This window comes from Watersipora subatra, chromosome 11 (genome assembly GCF_963576615.1).
Source record: "Watersipora subatra chromosome 11, tzWatSuba1.1, whole genome shotgun sequence".
NCBI lineage: Eukaryota > Metazoa > Bryozoa > Gymnolaemata > Cheilostomatida > Watersiporidae > Watersipora > Watersipora subatra.
The window spans coordinates 45,002,268-45,021,316 of NC_088718.1; the positions used below are offsets into that span (position 1 = coordinate 45,002,268).

At 40.8% G+C, this 19,049-nt stretch overlaps 1 protein-coding gene across 1 annotated transcript in view; it reads left to right on the forward strand.

Annotated features, from left to right (window-relative positions):
* The window catches only part of LOC137408168 (phospholipase D1-like), a 70,741-nt gene that overhangs the window by 18,309 nt on the left and 33,383 nt on the right, over positions 1-19,049 (forward strand). Inside the window, exon 5 of the mRNA XM_068094570.1 lies at positions 6,446-6,539. Within this exon, the coding sequence (XP_067950671.1) occupies positions 6,446-6,539 (94 nt within the window). The remainder of the gene's footprint in view (positions 1-6,445; positions 6,540-19,049) is intronic.

The following is a 19,049-nucleotide window of genomic DNA, read 5'->3' on the forward strand; positions in this document are numbered from 1 at the left end:
GTAACTACAAGAGATGAGAGCTCAGAAACTTCCTACGGAGTACTTTGGCACAGGAATTATCAAATTATTCATGTTGTGTAAATGTGTTGGCATGCGCTGCACATTCCTGTCGGTCATTGATAGTCATAATCAGTCATAAGCCTTGGCTAGTGGCCAACAGGTGACTCCCCAGACTAGCTACTTCCTTCAGTGCATTTCTATAGCATAGCTAAATTATCTGTAGGGTTCTGATTTTAACCAATAGAGTCGTCTTTCCTGGTTTCCTTTTGACAACAGAAGATATTAAAATCATTATTTGATTCGCTTGATTGAATTTATGATTCGATTAGATCATCTTTAAGTGTCCTTGACCTTGATGTTACTCTATTATGGCACTAGTAAACATTATAGCTAATATTCCTTGTACTTTGTCGGTCTCTGCATGACCTGTGAGTCAGATGATTATTGCTGGTTTGGCAACTTTTTATATTCTTTTTTTTTGAGTTACCCCTTTCGACTCTCCTCCGTTATTAACTCCTATGACCTGTTATTTAGTGCATCGGAAGTTTTTGGGGAAAGAGAAGGTCTGTAAGAGCTAGTTGTCACGCATGAGTGTGCAGATATATATGGTTTCTGAAGTTATCACCTGGAGAGAGCAGATCTATATCTGTTTGGAACAGATTTGTGGTGATTGACTGATGGCTAAGTACTCTTCACATTTTATACTAGAAGAATGCCCGGCGTGGCATAATGATAATTAAAAAATGTTTCTGCACAGAAAATTTATTCATATCAACACATACAGCATTTACCATTCTAACTTTTACATGAAGCTGTTTTATTTATTTCTGTGTAATTCATACCTTACCGGCTGCAGTGCCTACTACAGATTTATACTCATTACAGTAACCTTGTTGGCCATGTGAGTTCAAGCATTTTTCTTCACGTATGGGCATGCATTTCTCTTCTGGTTAGACTTCGCATGTAACACTAGCTGCAGTGTTCATCGTGAAGCCATGAAAGATTGGCTCGTTTGATAAGTATGTGCCCAATTTATTACATAGTATAGCCAGTTGGACAACGTAGTGTATCAGGTAGGTGCCTGTCTGCAGACCTCTGCAGGGCCTGTCTGCATACCTCTGCAGGGCCTGTCCGCAGTGTTCAAATTCAGTGTGCAGCAGATTTTTCACCCTTAAAACTATATCTATAATGAGACACGCGGAGAGACGAACAGACAGACAAACATTGAGATTTATATGTATAGAATATTAAGATTATACTATATATAAATAAAATTGTTTTCTCATCCAAGTGGTGGTAATGTCTACTCAAACTACCAGGTCTCCTACCAAAGACCTGGGAGTTGGAGCACTCATTTCAAGATCTTAGCTGTTCCCAAAAGAGCGCTTTTCTGCAACTCACTTGTGTATTGTTGCTGGTATTTGGGCAAGTTACAGTACACGCTCTTATAACATAGGCTATACATGTAGCTCTCATAGCATACATTCTAAATAATGTAACAATTTATGTGAAGTTTTCGCTTCATACTACGTAAAAAATTCCATATAACATAAAGTGTCAAGTCGAGAGAGTTTTCCAAATTCGATTTGAATGTTGATTTATCTTGCCGCACTCGTAGAAAAAAAAATGACATGTGTATAGCGTTATACCTACGTATTATATATAACTTTCGCAACATTTTGGTTCGTTGAAATAGATCGTCGAATGCGTCGATAAAACAGAGAATAGGATGGCTGCGCAATTGTTCATAAATACTTGAAGGCGATCGATTGGTACAGGTGTTACAGCATCAGTCTACTAATCTAAATTTTACGAGTTGGAGCATCGTTGAAAATTATTTTTTATCCTAACCTTGACCCCTGGGTACAGATAGACAACAAACAGGTAGAACCACTTTTTATAGTGAAAAGATTTTTTTTATTTTGCCTTATTGTAAACATATAAAATATTTGTTATTAGTTTTACTTTGCAGAATAGACTTTGCTGTTTACAAGAAAATTAGCAAACCGTTGTAAATGGTTTGCAGTAGCCAATCAACTTGTTGCAAAATTATCGCAATAATCGTCTATAAAACCAGTGAGATTGATCATAAAAAGTAGAAAGGTTGTCGATGCAAACCAATAATACTGCAGTTACGGTAAAGCCCACAAATTAAAAGAGTCTAGTCAAGTTTTTCCGTTTTGCATGATCAAAGGAGGGATTTTAAAAAGATCCTGGAGTGGATTAGGCAATTTTCATGTATTTTACTTTTCTTATAACGTAAATTCTCTATAACGTAAGCGTTCCTGGAACGGATTATTTTTGTTGTAGGAGCACCTACTGTACGTTTGATATGCAGGTGTTAATGCACCCAATGCTCCAATGGTTACTAAAATTACAATTGCTCTTACATACAATCTTCTCTTCTATTGGGACATATTTCTCCACCTTTTCCTTTTCTCTGCAGGCAATATTGTATAGTCATTGGGTACTGCTTTATCTATTATAGTAGCCCTCTTGTTCTCCTTGTCCCCCACTATAATGTCTGTCTGGTTTTCCAGATATATGGATATATATTAAATATTGATTACATATTACGTATATGCATTTTATGTATATATATATTATGTGTATGTGTATTATATGTATTTATATTACACATAAATATTGTATATCAAATGTCTGTGTATATATATATATATTATACGTATATACATGTATGTGTATATACTATATGTACGTATATTATATATATTATATGTGTATTATTTATCTTCTGTGTGTTGATAATATCTATGCTGCAGCTGTGATCTCTACCCATGCTGCAGTCATATATTGAGGGTCTGATTAAAGTCAGACGCCGCTAGCAGCTGTCCACTACAGCTTTTATTTCTTTCGTTGACCTCTCATAACATAGACTTTTCCTCTCATGGATTTTCCTTTGTTATAATTTACAAAATGGATGAGAATATGCCAGCTACTGACAGGTCTTTGAAAGACAGACAAGGAGTGTTGACATGTTGTGTCTGCTGCTGGTACCCATAGAATGTAGAGATGTAGAACTCACGACTCTTTCTTTCAGCGCAGAACAGCGCCGCTAAGAGCCAAGCATTTACCCTATTATAGCCTCTGATTTATGGTCATAGCAGCAGTGACCTATTATAGCCTCAGAGCAGCAGTGAGAATCAGCAAAGTGGCGAAAAGAAGCCATTTCGAATTTGTTTTGGAGATGAACATTTGTTGTTGCCGATACAGTCATACTTCGACTTACGAGCTTAATGCATTCCGAGACTGAGCTCGTATGTCAATTTACTCGCATGTTGGTGCAATTTATTTATATATAGAACAATTAAATATATATTAATTGGTTTCTATACTCTAAAAATGCAAATAAAACACTCAAAACAAGATATTGTAACAGAAAAAGCATGTTGGTTATTGTCCTAACTTACCACATGCTTTCAAAAGGCAACAAATGCAAACAAAAAAAACAATGCAAGGAAATGTGATTAATTAAAATGTAAAATTAAATACATACAGTAGCAGCTAACGCTAGCATTTGCCAGGGAGGGAGATATAAGTGTTATTCTGCATTACAACAGTTAAATTTGATAAATTTTGATTTTATCAAAGTCTTAAAAAACAATCTTAATAGCAAACCTAAAAGCAAACTTTCATTTTTCGTAATTAAAATTTCTTCGGCGTTCATAGTTGGAAGTTTCTTGCTGGTTAGCTAATTTTCCCTTTGTTTTCGCTTTCACGACTACCTGGCCGTTTTAAGATAAACCTATCTAAGGACGTTTGCCTTTGTCGCTCTTTCAACGTGTTGCGATTAGGACGAACACTGGTGTCGTCACAAAGGGTTAATGCACGACCACTAGCCAACTTGTCCGAATGTCTATTTTTATAATTTTTATAGATAGCACCGGCCTTTTCACATAGGCCTTTTCACATAGGCCTTTTCGCCTTTATTGAAACATCGTTTCAGTTACGCTGTCACCGGCCAATTGTTTATCTTTTATCCAATGCCTGAGCAGTCTCTCCATCAGCAGTTGTAAAGATCGCTGCGTCGTTTAGAAACGCATTATGGTTAGTCCTTTGCAAACTAAATGCCCTGAATATAACCCTTCGGTTTGATAAATGTAGATGTATTTCTGTCATATTGCTGAGCTAGATCAATCACGCATACACATTTCGCATATTTTACAATAATTTTCCGTTTAATATCAATTGTTATCATTTGCTTTTTCTTTCCATTATCTTTCATTTTACTGGCAAACTTTCGGTCTACGCACCGTACTTTTAATTCACATAATTCTGCACTGAAAATTGCGCACAGAAAACACTGTACAAAAGTATGACCTGAGTAGTTGAAAAATACAGAGTAATGCTGTTCTCATAAAACACCTCCGGCCTACTTTGCAACTGACTCACGTGCTCGCATCTCAAACACGGCTCGTATGTTAGTGCTAAAACTTGCTTAAAAGCTGGCTCGTATCTCAAGTTTCTCGTACGTTAGGGCACTCGTAAGTTGAAGTATTACTGTAACTGTGTTTTTGTCTTGGCATATCTTCTGGTATGTCTGTTGGCAAATGATTGGCTAGTGACAATCAGCTGGCCAGCTAGGAATCAACTCGAAAGGCCAACTTGACTTATCTTATTAGCTTGTTAAATGTGTCAGTTTTAGGCAATTGCAGACCAAACAGAAATATAAAATTACCCAGTTCCAAAAGGTCTACTAATGGCTTCTGTACCATCTCCAAACAACCATACCTTTAGTTGCTGACATTCTGATTGTCTCTTATTTACAACAGTGGTGAGACCCTCATGAGAATCTGTAGATTCCAGCAGTGTTGTAGTAAGACACAGCTGGTCGGTTAACACGTATAACAAAGTTGCATCTGGTGTGGCTATTGTCATCTGCTTAACACGCAATTCACTCTCAGGGCAAGACTTGTCTTCTCTTTGTTCCATCTCAACTTTTAATGCTAGTGTCCTGCTAATACCAGCTCCTCTGTCTGTCAGAAGGAAAAATTGTTTTTGACTACTGCCATCTTTTGTTCTGAAAAGGATGACCTTAGTGTGACCTCTATATGAGTCTCTGTTGACACGGCTTACCTTACAGAATGATATTACTATACAGTGTCTTATAGTCAGTCTACTATACAGTGTCTTATAGTCAGTCTACTATACAGTGTCTTATAGTCACATAGGGCAAGACTTGTCTTCTCTTTGTTCCATATTATAGTCACATACGGCGTGAAATTTGCCCTGACATGCTAAGTTTTAGGTTTGCGATAAAATCAAAAAGCTGGTCGAAATAAAGTGTAAAATTAATAAGCATTATCTAGATTGAATTAATTCAATCTACAATGTACATGTATGTCTATCGAAACTAGCTCTGTATTCCTTATGGTTGCTGGTACAAGCTTGAGGAAAAAGATGGTAGTTGTTGTCTTGCATGGACCTCACTATGGTACATGACTACATGCTGAGTAGTGTGTGTCCATTGACAGTGGGTGAGCGCAAGCAGCTTTTACTTGTATCAGTAAAAGCCGTGGCTCTAGTTCTTTACAAACACCTTTATATATACCTTATTATACCTAATATATTCTCAATGCTTGCTTTATAACAAACGCATTCACTCGTTGATATCGTTTGACTGGAAAACAAATTAGCCCTGGTACGGCAAGGACGAAAAAGCACGGTGTTTCATATAGTAAATAAAGTTTTAATTAATACGTCAATTAGTGTGTGAGTTGGGGAAAGGGTGCATACAGTATATCGTGAGTGCTCTGAATCGTAAGAGGCTTTGTAGACTCGTGGTTAAACAATTCGATTGCAAACCTGCGGATGCAATCTTCCTGAGTTCAAATCCAGCAGGATGCAAGATTTCAACTTCAGGATTTTAATAGCTATAGCCTAACAGGCAGACGTCTAAATGGACGACGTCTAAATGGACGACGTCTAAATGGACGACGTCTAAATGGACGACGTCTAAATGGACGACGTCTAAATGGACGACGTCCAAACGGACGACGTCCAAACGGATGACGTCCAAACGGACGACGCCCAAACGGACGACGTCCAAACGGACGACGTCCAAACGGACGACGTCCAAACGGATGGAAGGTATCTATATATGTAAATCTTTGTTGTCACCTGCCGCCGTCATTCGTTAAAACAGGTCAAATTCATATGTCATGAAATGACTTAAATGGCATAAAATTAGTTTCGCTAAAAATAAACAATAAGACAAATTATTGTGTTGTGAAAAATAGTATTTTTCCAACTAAGATATGCTTTGCCTTTGTATAAAACTACAAACATATCTGCAACATACAATACTTCTATGTATCTCATAACCCGGAGTAGGCATTGTACGTCAACTGCTACTGTATGAAGGGTTATTTCCTCTTACATGTAACATTTTGCTGATTGCGCCCATTTGTTGTATTTTCCGCAGGCAAAAAGTGGGTCGGATCAAAAACAAAGCTCTCAAGTTTCCAGCCAAGCCAGAACTTTTTGTGTTTTCTGCTGCGCAAGTTGAACGGCGAAGGGTAAGTCCAGCCATGCACTAGCTTATCAGGGCTCCTCAGGGCTATGCCTTGCAAGATAAGATCGCGTACTTGAGACACTTGTTGCAGGTCAAAGATGTAAAATTTACATTTTGATCAATAATGGTTCACGGCTCAAAAACTAGATGTGAGTGCAAGTTATACACGGACTTTGACACATCTCAAAGTGTGTCTGTTTTTTGTTATTCTGTTTCTGTGTCCAGCTATAGCAGCAGTTTTAGGAATGAAAACATTGCTGTACACTGGATTTGAGGTCGGAACCTCCAGTTCTGCGACAATCATCCAATACACTACACTGTCCAACCGGTTATACTATGGAATAAATTGTGCGCGTACTCATTACACGTGCCAGTCTTTCCTGGCTCCATGCTAAGCATCTCAGCTAGCATTACGCCAGAATTGTTGGTCGGAAGAAAAATGCTTAAACTTACATGGGCAGCAAGACTACTGCAATGAGTATAGAGCGGTAGTAGGCACTGCAGCCGGTAAGGTATGAATTACACAGAAATAAACACAATAAACAGAAATAAACAACAAACATATTCATTTAAAAGTTAGAATGGTAAATGTTTCTGTCGATTAAAAGTAAATTTTCTGTACAAAAAACTTTTTTATTACCTGTGCATGGCCGGGCATTCATGTAGTATATAAATATATATAAATATATATATTTATATATATTTACGTATATAAATCTCAGTGTAGGTCTGTAGCTGTTCGTCTGTCCATTGATATGGATGAAGCTTTAGTAAAAAAGATTCTATTTTCCTGAAGATTTGAACTCACGACAATTAAATCACAAGTCTAATAATCAACACGTGAAACCACTAGGCTAGGCTGCTCTTAACGGTTTGAACTCTCCAACCTTATCACTACTGTCACAAGTCTAATAATGAGCACGTGAAACCACTAGGCTAGGCTGCTCTTAACGGTTTGAACTCTCCAACCTTATCACTACTGTCACAAGTCTAATAATGACCACGTGAAACCACTAGGCTAGGCTGCTCTTAACGGTTTGAACTCTTCAACCTTATCACTACTGTCACAAGTCTAATAATGAGCATGTGAAACCACTAGGCTCGGCTGCTCTTAACGGTTTGAACTCTCCAACCTTATCACTACTGTCACAAGTCTAATAATGAGCACGTGAAACCACTAGGCTAGGCTGCTCTTAACGGTTTGAACTCTCCAACCTTATCACTACTGTCACAAGTCTAATAATGAGCATGTGAAACCACTAGGCTCAGCTGCTCTTAACGGTTTGAACTCTCCAACCTTATCACTACTGTCACAAGTCTAATAATGAGCATGTGAAACCACTAGGCTAGGCTGCTCTTAACGGTGTGAACTCTTCAACCTTATCACTACTGTCACAAGTCTAATAATGAACATGTGAAACCACTAGGCTAGGCTGCTCTTAACGGTTTGAACTCTCCAACCTTATCACTACTGTCACAAGTCTAATAATGAGCACGTGAAACCACTAGGCTAGGCTGCTCTTAACGGTTTGAACTCTCCAACCTTATCACTACTGTCACAAGTCTAATAATGAGCACGTGAAACCACTAGGCTAGGCTGCTCTTAACGGTTTGAACTCTCCAACCTTATCACTACTGTCACAAGTCTAATAATGAGCACGTGAAACCACTAGGCTAGGCTGCTCTTAACGGTTTGAACTCTCCAACCTTATCACTCCTGTCACAAGTCTAATAATGAGCGTGTGAAACCACTAGGCTAGGCTGCTCTTAACGGTTTGAACTCTCCAACCTTATCACTACTGTCACAAGTCTAATAATGAGCACGTGAAACCACTAGGCTAGGCTGCTCTTAACGGTTTGAACTCTCCAACCTTATCACTACTGTCACAAGTCTAATAATGAGCACCTGAAACCACTAGGCTAGGCTGCTCTTAACGGTTTGAACTCTCCAACCTTATCACTACTGTCACAAGTCTAATAATGAACACGTGAAACCACTAGGCTAGGCTGCTCTTAACGGTTTGAACTCTCCAACCTTATCACTACTGTCACAAGTCTAATAATGAACATGTGAAACCACTAGGCTAGGCTGCTCTTAACGGTTTGAACTCTCCAACCTTATCACTACTGTCACAAGTCTAATAATGAGCACGTGAAACCACTAGGCTAGGCTGCTCTTAACGGTTTGAACTCTCCAACCTTATCACTACTGTCACAAGTCTAATAATGAACATGTGAAACCACTAGGCTAGGCTGCTCTTAACGGTTTGAACTCTTCAACCTTATCACTACTGTCACAAGTCTAATAATGAACATGTGAAACCACTAGGCTAGGCTGCTCTTAACGGTTTGAACTCTCCAACCTTATCACTACTGTCACAAGTCTAATAATGAGCACGTGAAACCACTAGGCTAGGCTGCTCTTAACGGTTTGAACTCTTCAACCTTATCACTACTGTCACAAGTCTAATAATGAACATGTGAAACCACTAGGCTAGGCTGCTCTTAACGGTTTGAACTCTTCAACCTTATCACTACTGTCACAAGTCTAATAATGAGCACCTGAAACCACTAGGCTAGGCTGCTCTTAACGGTTTGAACTCTTCAACCTTATCACTACTGTCACAAGTCTAATAATGAACATGTGAAACCACTAGGCTAGGCTGCTCTTAACGGTTTGAACTCTCCAACCTTATCACTACTGTCACAAGTCTAATAATGAACACGTGAAACCACTAGGCTAGGCTGCTCTTAACGGTTTGAACTCTCCAACCTTATCGCTACTGTCACAAGTCTAATAATGAGCACCTGAAACCACTAGGCTAGGCTGCTCTTAACGGTTTGAACTCTCCAACCTTATCACTACTGTCACAAGTCTAATAATGAGCGCGTGAAACCACTAGGCTAGGCTGCTCTTAACGGTTTGAACTCTCCAACCTTATCACTACTGTCACAAGTCTAATAATGAGCACGTGAAACCACTAGGCTAGGCTGCTCTTAACGGTTTGAACTCTCCAACCTTATCACTACTGTCACAAGTCTAATAATGAGCGCCTGAAACCACTAGGCTAGGCTGCTCTTAACGGTTTGAACTCTCCAACCTTATCACTACTGTCACAAGTCTAATAATGAGCGCGTGAAACCACTAGGCTAGGCTGCTCTTAACGGTTTGAACTCTCCAACCTTATCACTACTGTCACAAGTCTAATAATGAGCGCGTGAAACCACTAGGCTAGGCTGCTCTTAACGGTTTGAACTCTCCAACCTTATCACTACTGTCACAAGTCTAATAATGAACACGTGAAACCACTAGGCTAGGCTGCTCTTAACGGTTTGAACTCTCCAACCTTATCACTACTGTCACAAGTCTAATAATGAACATGTGAAACCACTAGGCTAGGCTGCTCTTAACGGTTTGAACTCTCCAACCTTATCACTACTGTCACAAGTCTAATAATGAGCACGTGAAACCACTAGGCTAGGCTGCTCTTAACGGTTTGAACTCTCCAACCTTATCACTACTGTCACAAGTCTAATAATGAGCATGTGAAACCACTAGGCTAGGCTGCTCTTAACGGTGTGAACTCTCCAACCTTATCACTACTGTCACAAGTCTAATAATGAGCATGTGAAACCACTAGGCTAGGCTGCTCTTAACGGTGTGAACTCTTCAACCTTATCACTACTGTCACAAGTCTAATAATGAGCATGTGAAACCACTAGGCTAGGCTGCTCTTAACGGTTTGAACTCTCCAACCTTATCACTACTGTCACAAGTCTAATAATGAACATGTGAAACCACTAGGCTAGGCTGCTCTTAACGGTTTGAACTCTCCAACCTTATCACTACTGTCACAAGTCTAATAATGAACACGTGAAACCACTAGGCTAGGCTGCTCTTAACGGTTTGAACTCTTCAACCTTATCACTACTGTCACAAGTCTAATAATGAACACGTGAAACCACTAGGCTAGGCTGCTCTTAACGGTTTGAACTCTTCAACCTTATCACTACTGTCACAAGTCTAATAATGAGAAACCACTAGGCTAGGCTGCTCTTAACGGTTTGAACTCTCCAACCTTATCACTACTGTCACAAGTCTAATAATGAGCATGTGAAACCACTAGGCTAGGCTGCTCTTAACGGTTTGAACTCTCCAACCTTATCACTACTGTCACAAGTCTAATAATGAACACGTGAAACCACTAGGCTAGGCTGCTCTTAACGGTGTGAACTCTCCAACCTTATCACTACTGTCACAAGTCTAATAATGAGTGCGTGAAACCACTAGGCTAGGCTGCTCTTAACGGTTTGAACTCTCCAACCTTATCACTACTGTCACAAGTCTAATAATGAGCGCGTGAAACCACTAGGCTAGGCTGCTCTTAACGGTTTGAACTCTTCAACCTTATCACTACTGTCACAAGTCTAATAATGAACATGTGAAACCACTAGGCTAGGCTGCTCTTAACGGTGTGAACTCTCCAACCTTATCACTACTGTCACAAGTCTAATAATGAGCACGTGAAACCACTAGGCTAGGCTGCTCTTAACGGTTTGAACTCTTCAACCTTATCACTACTGTCACAAGTCTAATAATGAGCATGTGAAACCACTAGGCTAGGCTGCTCTTAACGGTTTGAACTCTTCAACCTTATCACTCCTGTCACAAGTCTAATAATGAACATGTGAAACCACTAGGCTAGGCTGCTCTTAACGGTTTGAACTCTCCAACCTTATCACTACTGTCACAAGTCTAATAATGAGCGCGTGAAACCACTAGGCTAGGCTGCTCTTAACGGTTTGAACTCTCCAACCTTATCACTACTGTCACAAGTCTAATAATGAACATGTGAAACCACTAGGCTAGGCTGCTCTTAACGGTTTGAACTCTCCAACCTTATCACTACTGTCACAAGTCTAATAATGAACACGTGAAACCACTAGGCTAGGCTGCTCTTAACGGTTTGAACTCTCCAACCTTATCACTACTGTCACAAGTCTAATAATGAACATGTGAAACCACTAGGCTAGGCTGCTCTTAACGGTTTGAACTCTCCAACCTTATCACTACTGTCACAAGTCTAATAATGAGCACCTGAAACCACTAGGCTAGGCTGCTCTTAACGGTTTGAACTCTCCAACCTTATCACTACTGTCACAAGTCTAATAATGAGCATGTGAAACCACTAGGCTAGGCTGCTCTTAACTGTTTGAACTCTTCAACCTTATCACTACTGTCACAAGTCTAATAATGAACATGTGAAACCACTAGGCTAGGCTGCTCTTAACGGTGTGAACTCTCCAACCTTATCACTACTGTCACAAGTCTAATAATGAGCATGTGAAACCACTAGGCTAGGCTGCTCTTAACGGTGTGAACTCTCCAACCTTATCACTACTGTCACAAGTCTAATAATGAGCATGTGAAACCACTAGGCTAGGCTGCTCTTAGCGGTTTGAACTCTTCAACCTTATCACTACTGTCACAAGTCTAATAATGAGCATGTGAAACCACTAGGCTAGGCTGTTCTTAACGGTTTGAACTCTCCAACCTTATCACTACTGTCACAAGTCTAATAATGAGCATGTGAAACCACTAGGCTAGGCTGCTCTTAACGGTGTGAACTCTCCAACCTTATCACTACTGTCACAAGTCTAATAATGAGCACCTGAAACCACTAGGCTAGGCTGCTCTTAACGGTTTGAACTCTCCAACTTTATCACTACTGTCACAAGTCTAATAATGAGCATGTGAAACCACTAGGCTAGGCTGCTCTTAACGGTTTGAACTCTCCAACCTTATCACTACTGTCACAAGTCTAATAATGAGCGCGTGAAACCACTAGGCTAGGCTGCTCTTAACGGTTTGAACTCTCCAACCTTATCACTACTGTCACAAGTCTAATAATGAACACGTGAAACCACTAGGCTAGGCTGCTCTTAACGGTTTGAACTCTCCAACCTTATCACTACTGTCACAAGTCTAATAATGAGCATGTGAAACCACTAGGCTAGGCTGCTCTTAACGGTTTGAACTCTCCAACCTTATCACTACTGTCACAAGTCTAATAATGAACACGTGAAACCACTAGGCTAGGCTGCTCTTAACGGTTTGAACTCTCCAACCTTATCACTACTGTCACAAGTCTAATAATGAGCACGTGAAACCACTAGGCTAGGCTGCTCTTAACGGTTTGAACTCTCCAACCTTATCACTACTGTCACAAGTCTAATAATGACCACGTGAAACCACTAGGCTAGGCTGCTCTTAACGGTTTGAACTCTTCAACCTTATCACTACTGTCACAAGTCTAATAATGAGCATGTGAAACCACTAGGCTCGGCTGCTCTTAACGGTTTGAACTCTCCAACCTTATCACTACTGTCACAAGTCTAATAATGAGCATGTGAAACCACTAGGCTAGGCTGCTCTTAGCGGTTTGAACTCTTCAACCTTATCACTACTGTCACAAGTCTAATAATGAGCATGTGAAACCACTAGGCTAGGCTGCTCTTAACGGTTTGAACTCTTCAACCTTATCACTCCTGTCACAAGTCTAATAATGAACATGTGAAACCACTAGGCTAGGCTGCTCTTAACGGTTTGAACTCTCCAACCTTATCACTACTGTCACAAGTCTAATAATGAGCGCGTGAAACCACTAGGCTAGGCTGCTCTTAACGGTTTGAACTCTCCAACCTTATCACTACTGTCACAAGTCTAATAATGAACATGTGAAACCACTAGGCTAGGCTGCTCTTAACGGTTTGAACTCTCCAACCTTATCACTACTGTCACAAGTCTAATAATGAACACGTGAAACCACTAGGCTAGGCTGCTCTTAACGGTTTGAACTCTCCAACCTTATCACTACTGTCACAAGTCTAATAATGAACATGTGAAACCACTAGGCTAGGCTGCTCTTAACGGTTTGAACTCTCCAACCTTATCACTACTGTCACAAGTCTAATAATGAGCACCTGAAACCACTAGGCTAGGCTGCTCTTAACGGTTTGAACTCTCCAACCTTATCACTACTGTCACAAGTCTAATAATGAGCATGTGAAACCACTAGGCTAGGCTGCTCTTAACTGTTTGAACTCTTCAACCTTATCACTACTGTCACAAGTCTAATAATGAACATGTAAAACCACTAGGCTAGGCTGCTCTTAACGGTGTGAACTCTCCAACCTTATCACTACTGTCACAAGTCTAATAATGAGCATGTGAAACCACTAGGCTAGGCTGCTCTTAACGGTGTGAACTCTCCAACCTTATCACTACTGTCACAAGTCTAATAATGAGCATGTGAAACCACTAGGCTAGGCTGCTCTTAGCGGTTTGAACTCTTCAACCTTATCACTACTGTCACAAGTCTAATAATGAGCATGTGAAACCACTAGGCTAGGCTGTTCTTAACGGTTTGAACTCTCCAACCTTATCACTACTGTCACAAGTCTAATAATGAGCATGTGAAACCACTAGGCTAGGCTGCTCTTAACGGTGTGAACTCTCCAACCTTATCACTACTGTCACAAGTCTAATAATGAGCACCTGAAACCACTAGGCTAGGCTGCTCTTAACGGTTTGAACTCTCCAACTTTATCACTACTGTCACAAGTCTAATAATGAGCATGTGAAACCACTAGGCTAGGCTGCTCTTAACGGTTTGAACTCTCCAACCTTATCACTACTGTCACAAGTCTAATAATGAGCACCTGAAACCACTAGGCTAGGCTGCTCTTAACGGTTTGAACTCTCCAACCTTATCACTACTGTCACAAGTCTAATAATGAGCGCGTGAAACCACTAGGCTAGGCTGCTCTTAACGGTTTGAACTCTCCAACCTTATCACTACTGTCACAAGTCTAATAATGAGCGCGTGAAACCACTAGGCTAGGCTGCTCTTAACGGTTTGAACTCTCCAACCTTATCACTACTGTCACAAGTCTAATAATGAACACGTGAAACCACTAGGCTAGGCTGCTCTTAACGGTTTGAACTCTCCAACCTTATCACTACTGTCACAAGTCTAATAATGAACATGTGAAACCACTAGGCTAGGCTGCTCTTAACGGTTTGAACTCTCCAACCTTATCACTACTGTCACAAGTCTAATAATGAGCACGTGAAACCACTAGGCTAGGCTGCTCTTAACGGTTTGAACTCTCCAACCTTATCACTACTGTCACAAGTCTAATAATGAGCATGTGAAACCACTAGGCTAGGCTGCTCTTAACGGTGTGAACTCTCCAACCTTATCACTACTGTCACAAGTCTAATAATGAGCATGTGAAACCACTAGGCTAGGCTGCTCTTAACGGTGTGAACTCTTCAACCTTATCACTACTGTCACAAGTCTAATAATGAGCATGTGAAACCACTAGGCTAGGCTGCTCTTAACGGTTTGAACTCTCCAACCTTATCACTACTGTCACAAGTCTAATAATGAACATGTGAAACCACTAGGCTAGGCTGCTCTTAACGGTTTGAACTCTCCAACCTTATCACTACTGTCACAAGTCTAATAATGAACACGTGAAACCACTAGGCTAGGCTGCTCTTAACGGTTTGAACTCTTCAACCTTATCACTACTGTCACAAGTCTAATAATGAACACGTGAAACCACTAGGCTAGGCTGCTCTTAACGGTTTGAACTCTTCAACCTTATCACTACTGTCACAAGTCTAATAATGAGAAACCACTAGGCTAGGCTGCTCTTAACGGTTTGAACTCTCCAACCTTATCACTACTGTCACAAGTCTAATAATGAGCATGTGAAACCACTAGGCTAGGCTGCTCTTAACGGTTTGAACTCTCCAACCTTATCACTACTGTCACAAGTCTAATAATGAACACGTGAAACCACTAGGCTAGGCTGCTCTTAACGGTGTGAACTCTCCAACCTTATCACTACTGTCACAAGTCTAATAATGAGTGCGTGAAACCACTAGGCTAGGCTGCTCTTAACGGTTTGAACTCTCCAACCTTATCACTACTGTCACAAGTCTAATAATGAGCGCGTGAAACCACTAGGCTAGGCTGCTCTTAACGGTTTGAACTCTTCAACCTTATCACTACTGTCACAAGTCTAATAATGAACATGTGAAACCACTAGGCTAGGCTGCTCTTAACGGTGTGAACTCTCCAACCTTATCACTACTGTCACAAGTCTAATAATGAGCACGTGAAACCACTAGGCTAGGCTGCTCTTAACGGTTTGAACTCTTCAACCTTATCACTACTGTCACAAGTCTAATAATGAGCATGTGAAACCACTAGGCTAGGCTGCTCTTAACGGTTTGAACTCTTCAACCTTATCACTCCTGTCACAAGTCTAATAATGAACATGTGAAACCACTAGGCTAGGCTGCTCTTAACGGTTTGAACTCTCCAACCTTATCACTACTGTCACAAGTCTAATAATGAGCGCGTGAAACCACTAGGCTAGGCTGCTCTTAACGGTTTGAACTCTCCAACCTTATCACTACTGTCACAAGTCTAATAATGAACATGTGAAACCACTAGGCTAGGCTGCTCTTAACGGTTTGAACTCTCCAACCTTATCACTACTGTCACAAGTCTAATAATGAACACGTGAAACCACTAGGCTAGGCTGCTCTTAACGGTTTGAACTCTCCAACCTTATCACTACTGTCACAAGTCTAATAATGAACATGTGAAACCACTAGGCTAGGCTGCTCTTAACGGTTTGAACTCTCCAACCTTATCACTACTGTCACAAGTCTAATAATGAGCACCTGAAACCACTAGGCTAGGCTGCTCTTAACGGTTTGAACTCTCCAACCTTATCACTACTGTCACAAGTCTAATAATGAGCATGTGAAACCACTAGGCTAGGCTGCTCTTAACTGTTTGAACTCTTCAACCTTATCACTACTGTCACAAGTCTAATAATGAACATGTGAAACCACTAGGCTAGGCTGCTCTTAACGGTGTGAACTCTCCAACCTTATCACTACTGTCACAAGTCTAATAATGAGCATGTGAAACCACTAGGCTAGGCTGCTCTTAACGGTGTGAACTCTCCAACCTTATCACTACTGTCACAAGTCTAATAATGAGCATGTGAAACCACTAGGCTAGGCTGCTCTTAGCGGTTTGAACTCTTCAACCTTATCACTACTGTCACAAGTCTAATAATGAGCATGTGAAACCACTAGGCTAGGCTGTTCTTAACGGTTTGAACTCTCCAACCTTATCACTACTGTCACAAGTCTAATAATGAGCATGTGAAACCACTAGGCTAGGCTGCTCTTAACGGTGTGAACTCTCCAACCTTATCACTACTGTCACAAGTCTAATAATGAGCACCTGAAACCACTAGGCTAGGCTGCTCTTAACGGTTTGAACTCTCCAACTTTATCACTACTGTCACAAGTCTAATAATGAGCATGTGAAACCACTAGGCTAGGCTGCTCTTAACGGTTTGAACTCTCCAACCTTATCACTACTGTCACAAGTCTAATAATGAGCGCGTGAAACCACTAGGCTAGGCTGCTCTTAACGGTTTGAACTCTCCAACCTTATCACTACTGTCACAAGTCTAATAATGAACACGTGAAACCACTAGGCTAGGCTGCTCTTAACGGTTTGAACTCTCCAACCTTATCACTACTGTCACAAGTCTAATAATGAGCATGTGAAACCACTAGGCTAGGCTGCTCTTAACGGTTTGAACTCTCCAACCTTATCACTACTGTCACAAGTCTAATAATGAACACGTGAAACCACTAGGCTAGGCTGCTCTTAACGGTTTGAACTCTCCAACCTTATCACTACTGTCACAAGTCTAATAATGAGCACGTGAAACCACTAGGCTAGGCTGCTCTTAACGGTTTGAACTCTCCAACCTTATCACTACTGTCACAAGTCTAATAATGACCACGTGAAACCACTAGGCTAGGCTGCTCTTAACGGTTTGAACTCTTCAACCTTATCACTACTGTCACAAGTCTAATAATGAGCATGTGAAACCACTAGGCTCGGCTGCTCTTAACGGTTTGAACTCTCCAACCTTATCACTACTGTCACAAGTCTAATAATGAGCATGTGAAACCACTAGGCTAGGCTGCTCTTAGCGGTTTGAACTCTTCAACCTTATCACTACTGTCACAAGTCTAATAATGAGCATGTGAAACCACTAGGCTAGGCTGCTCTTAACGGTTTGAACTCTCCAACCTTATCACTACTGTCACAAGTCTAATAATGAACACGTGAAACCACTAGGCTAGGCTGCTCTTAACGGTTTGAACTCTCCAACCTTATCGCTACTGTCACAAGTCTAATAATGAGCACCTGAAACCACTAGGCTAGGCTGCTCTTAACGGTTTGAACTCTTCAACCTTATCACTACTGTCACAAGTCTAATAATGAACATGTGAAACCACTAGGCTAGGCTGCTCTTAACGGTTTGAACTCTCCAACCTTATCACTACTGTCACAAGTCTAATAATGAACACGTGAAACCACTAGGCTAGGCTGCTCTTAACGGTTTGAACTCTCCAACCTTATCGCTACTGTCACAAGTCTAATAATGAGCACCTGAAACCACTAGGCTAGGCTGCTCTTAACGGTTTGAACTCTCCAACCTTATCACTACTGTCACAAGTCTAATAATGAGCGCGTGAAACCACTAGGCTAGGCTGCTCTTAACGGTTTGAACTCTCCAACCTTATCACTACTGTCACAAGTCTAATAATGAGCACGTGAAACCACTAGGCTAGGCTGCTCTTAACGGTTTGAACTCTCCAACCTTATCGCTACTGTCACAAGTCTAATAATGAGCACCTGAAACCACTAGGCTAGGCTGCTCTTAACGGTTTGAACTCTCCAACCTTATCACTACTGTCACAAGTCTAATAATGAGCGCGTGAAACCACTAGGCTAGGCTGCTCTTAACGGTTTGAACTCTCCAACCTTATCACTACTGTCACAAGTCTAATAATGAGCGCGTGAAACCACTAGGCTAGGCTGCTCTTAACGGTTTGAACTCTCCAACCTTATCACTACTGTCACAAGTCTAATAATGAACACGTGAAACCACTAGGCTAGGCTGCTCTTAACGGTTTGAACTCTCCAACCTTATCACTACTGTCACAAGTCTAATAATGAACATGTGAAACCACTAGGCTAGGCTGCTCTTAACGGTTTGAACTCTCCAACCTTATCACTACTGTCACAAGTCTAATAATGAGCACGTGAAACCACTAGGCTAGGCTGCTCTTAACGGTTTGAACTCTCCAACCTTATCACTACTGTCACAAGTCTAATAATGAGCATGTGAAACCACTAGGCTAGGCTGCTCTTAACGGTGTGAACTCTCCAACCTTATCACTACTGTCACAAGTCTAATAATGAGCATGTGAAACCACTAGGCTAGGCTGCTCTTAACGGTGTGAACTCTTCAACCTTATCACTACTGTCACAAGTCTAATAATGAGCATGTGAAACCACTAGGCTAGGCTGCTCTTAACGGTTTGAACTCT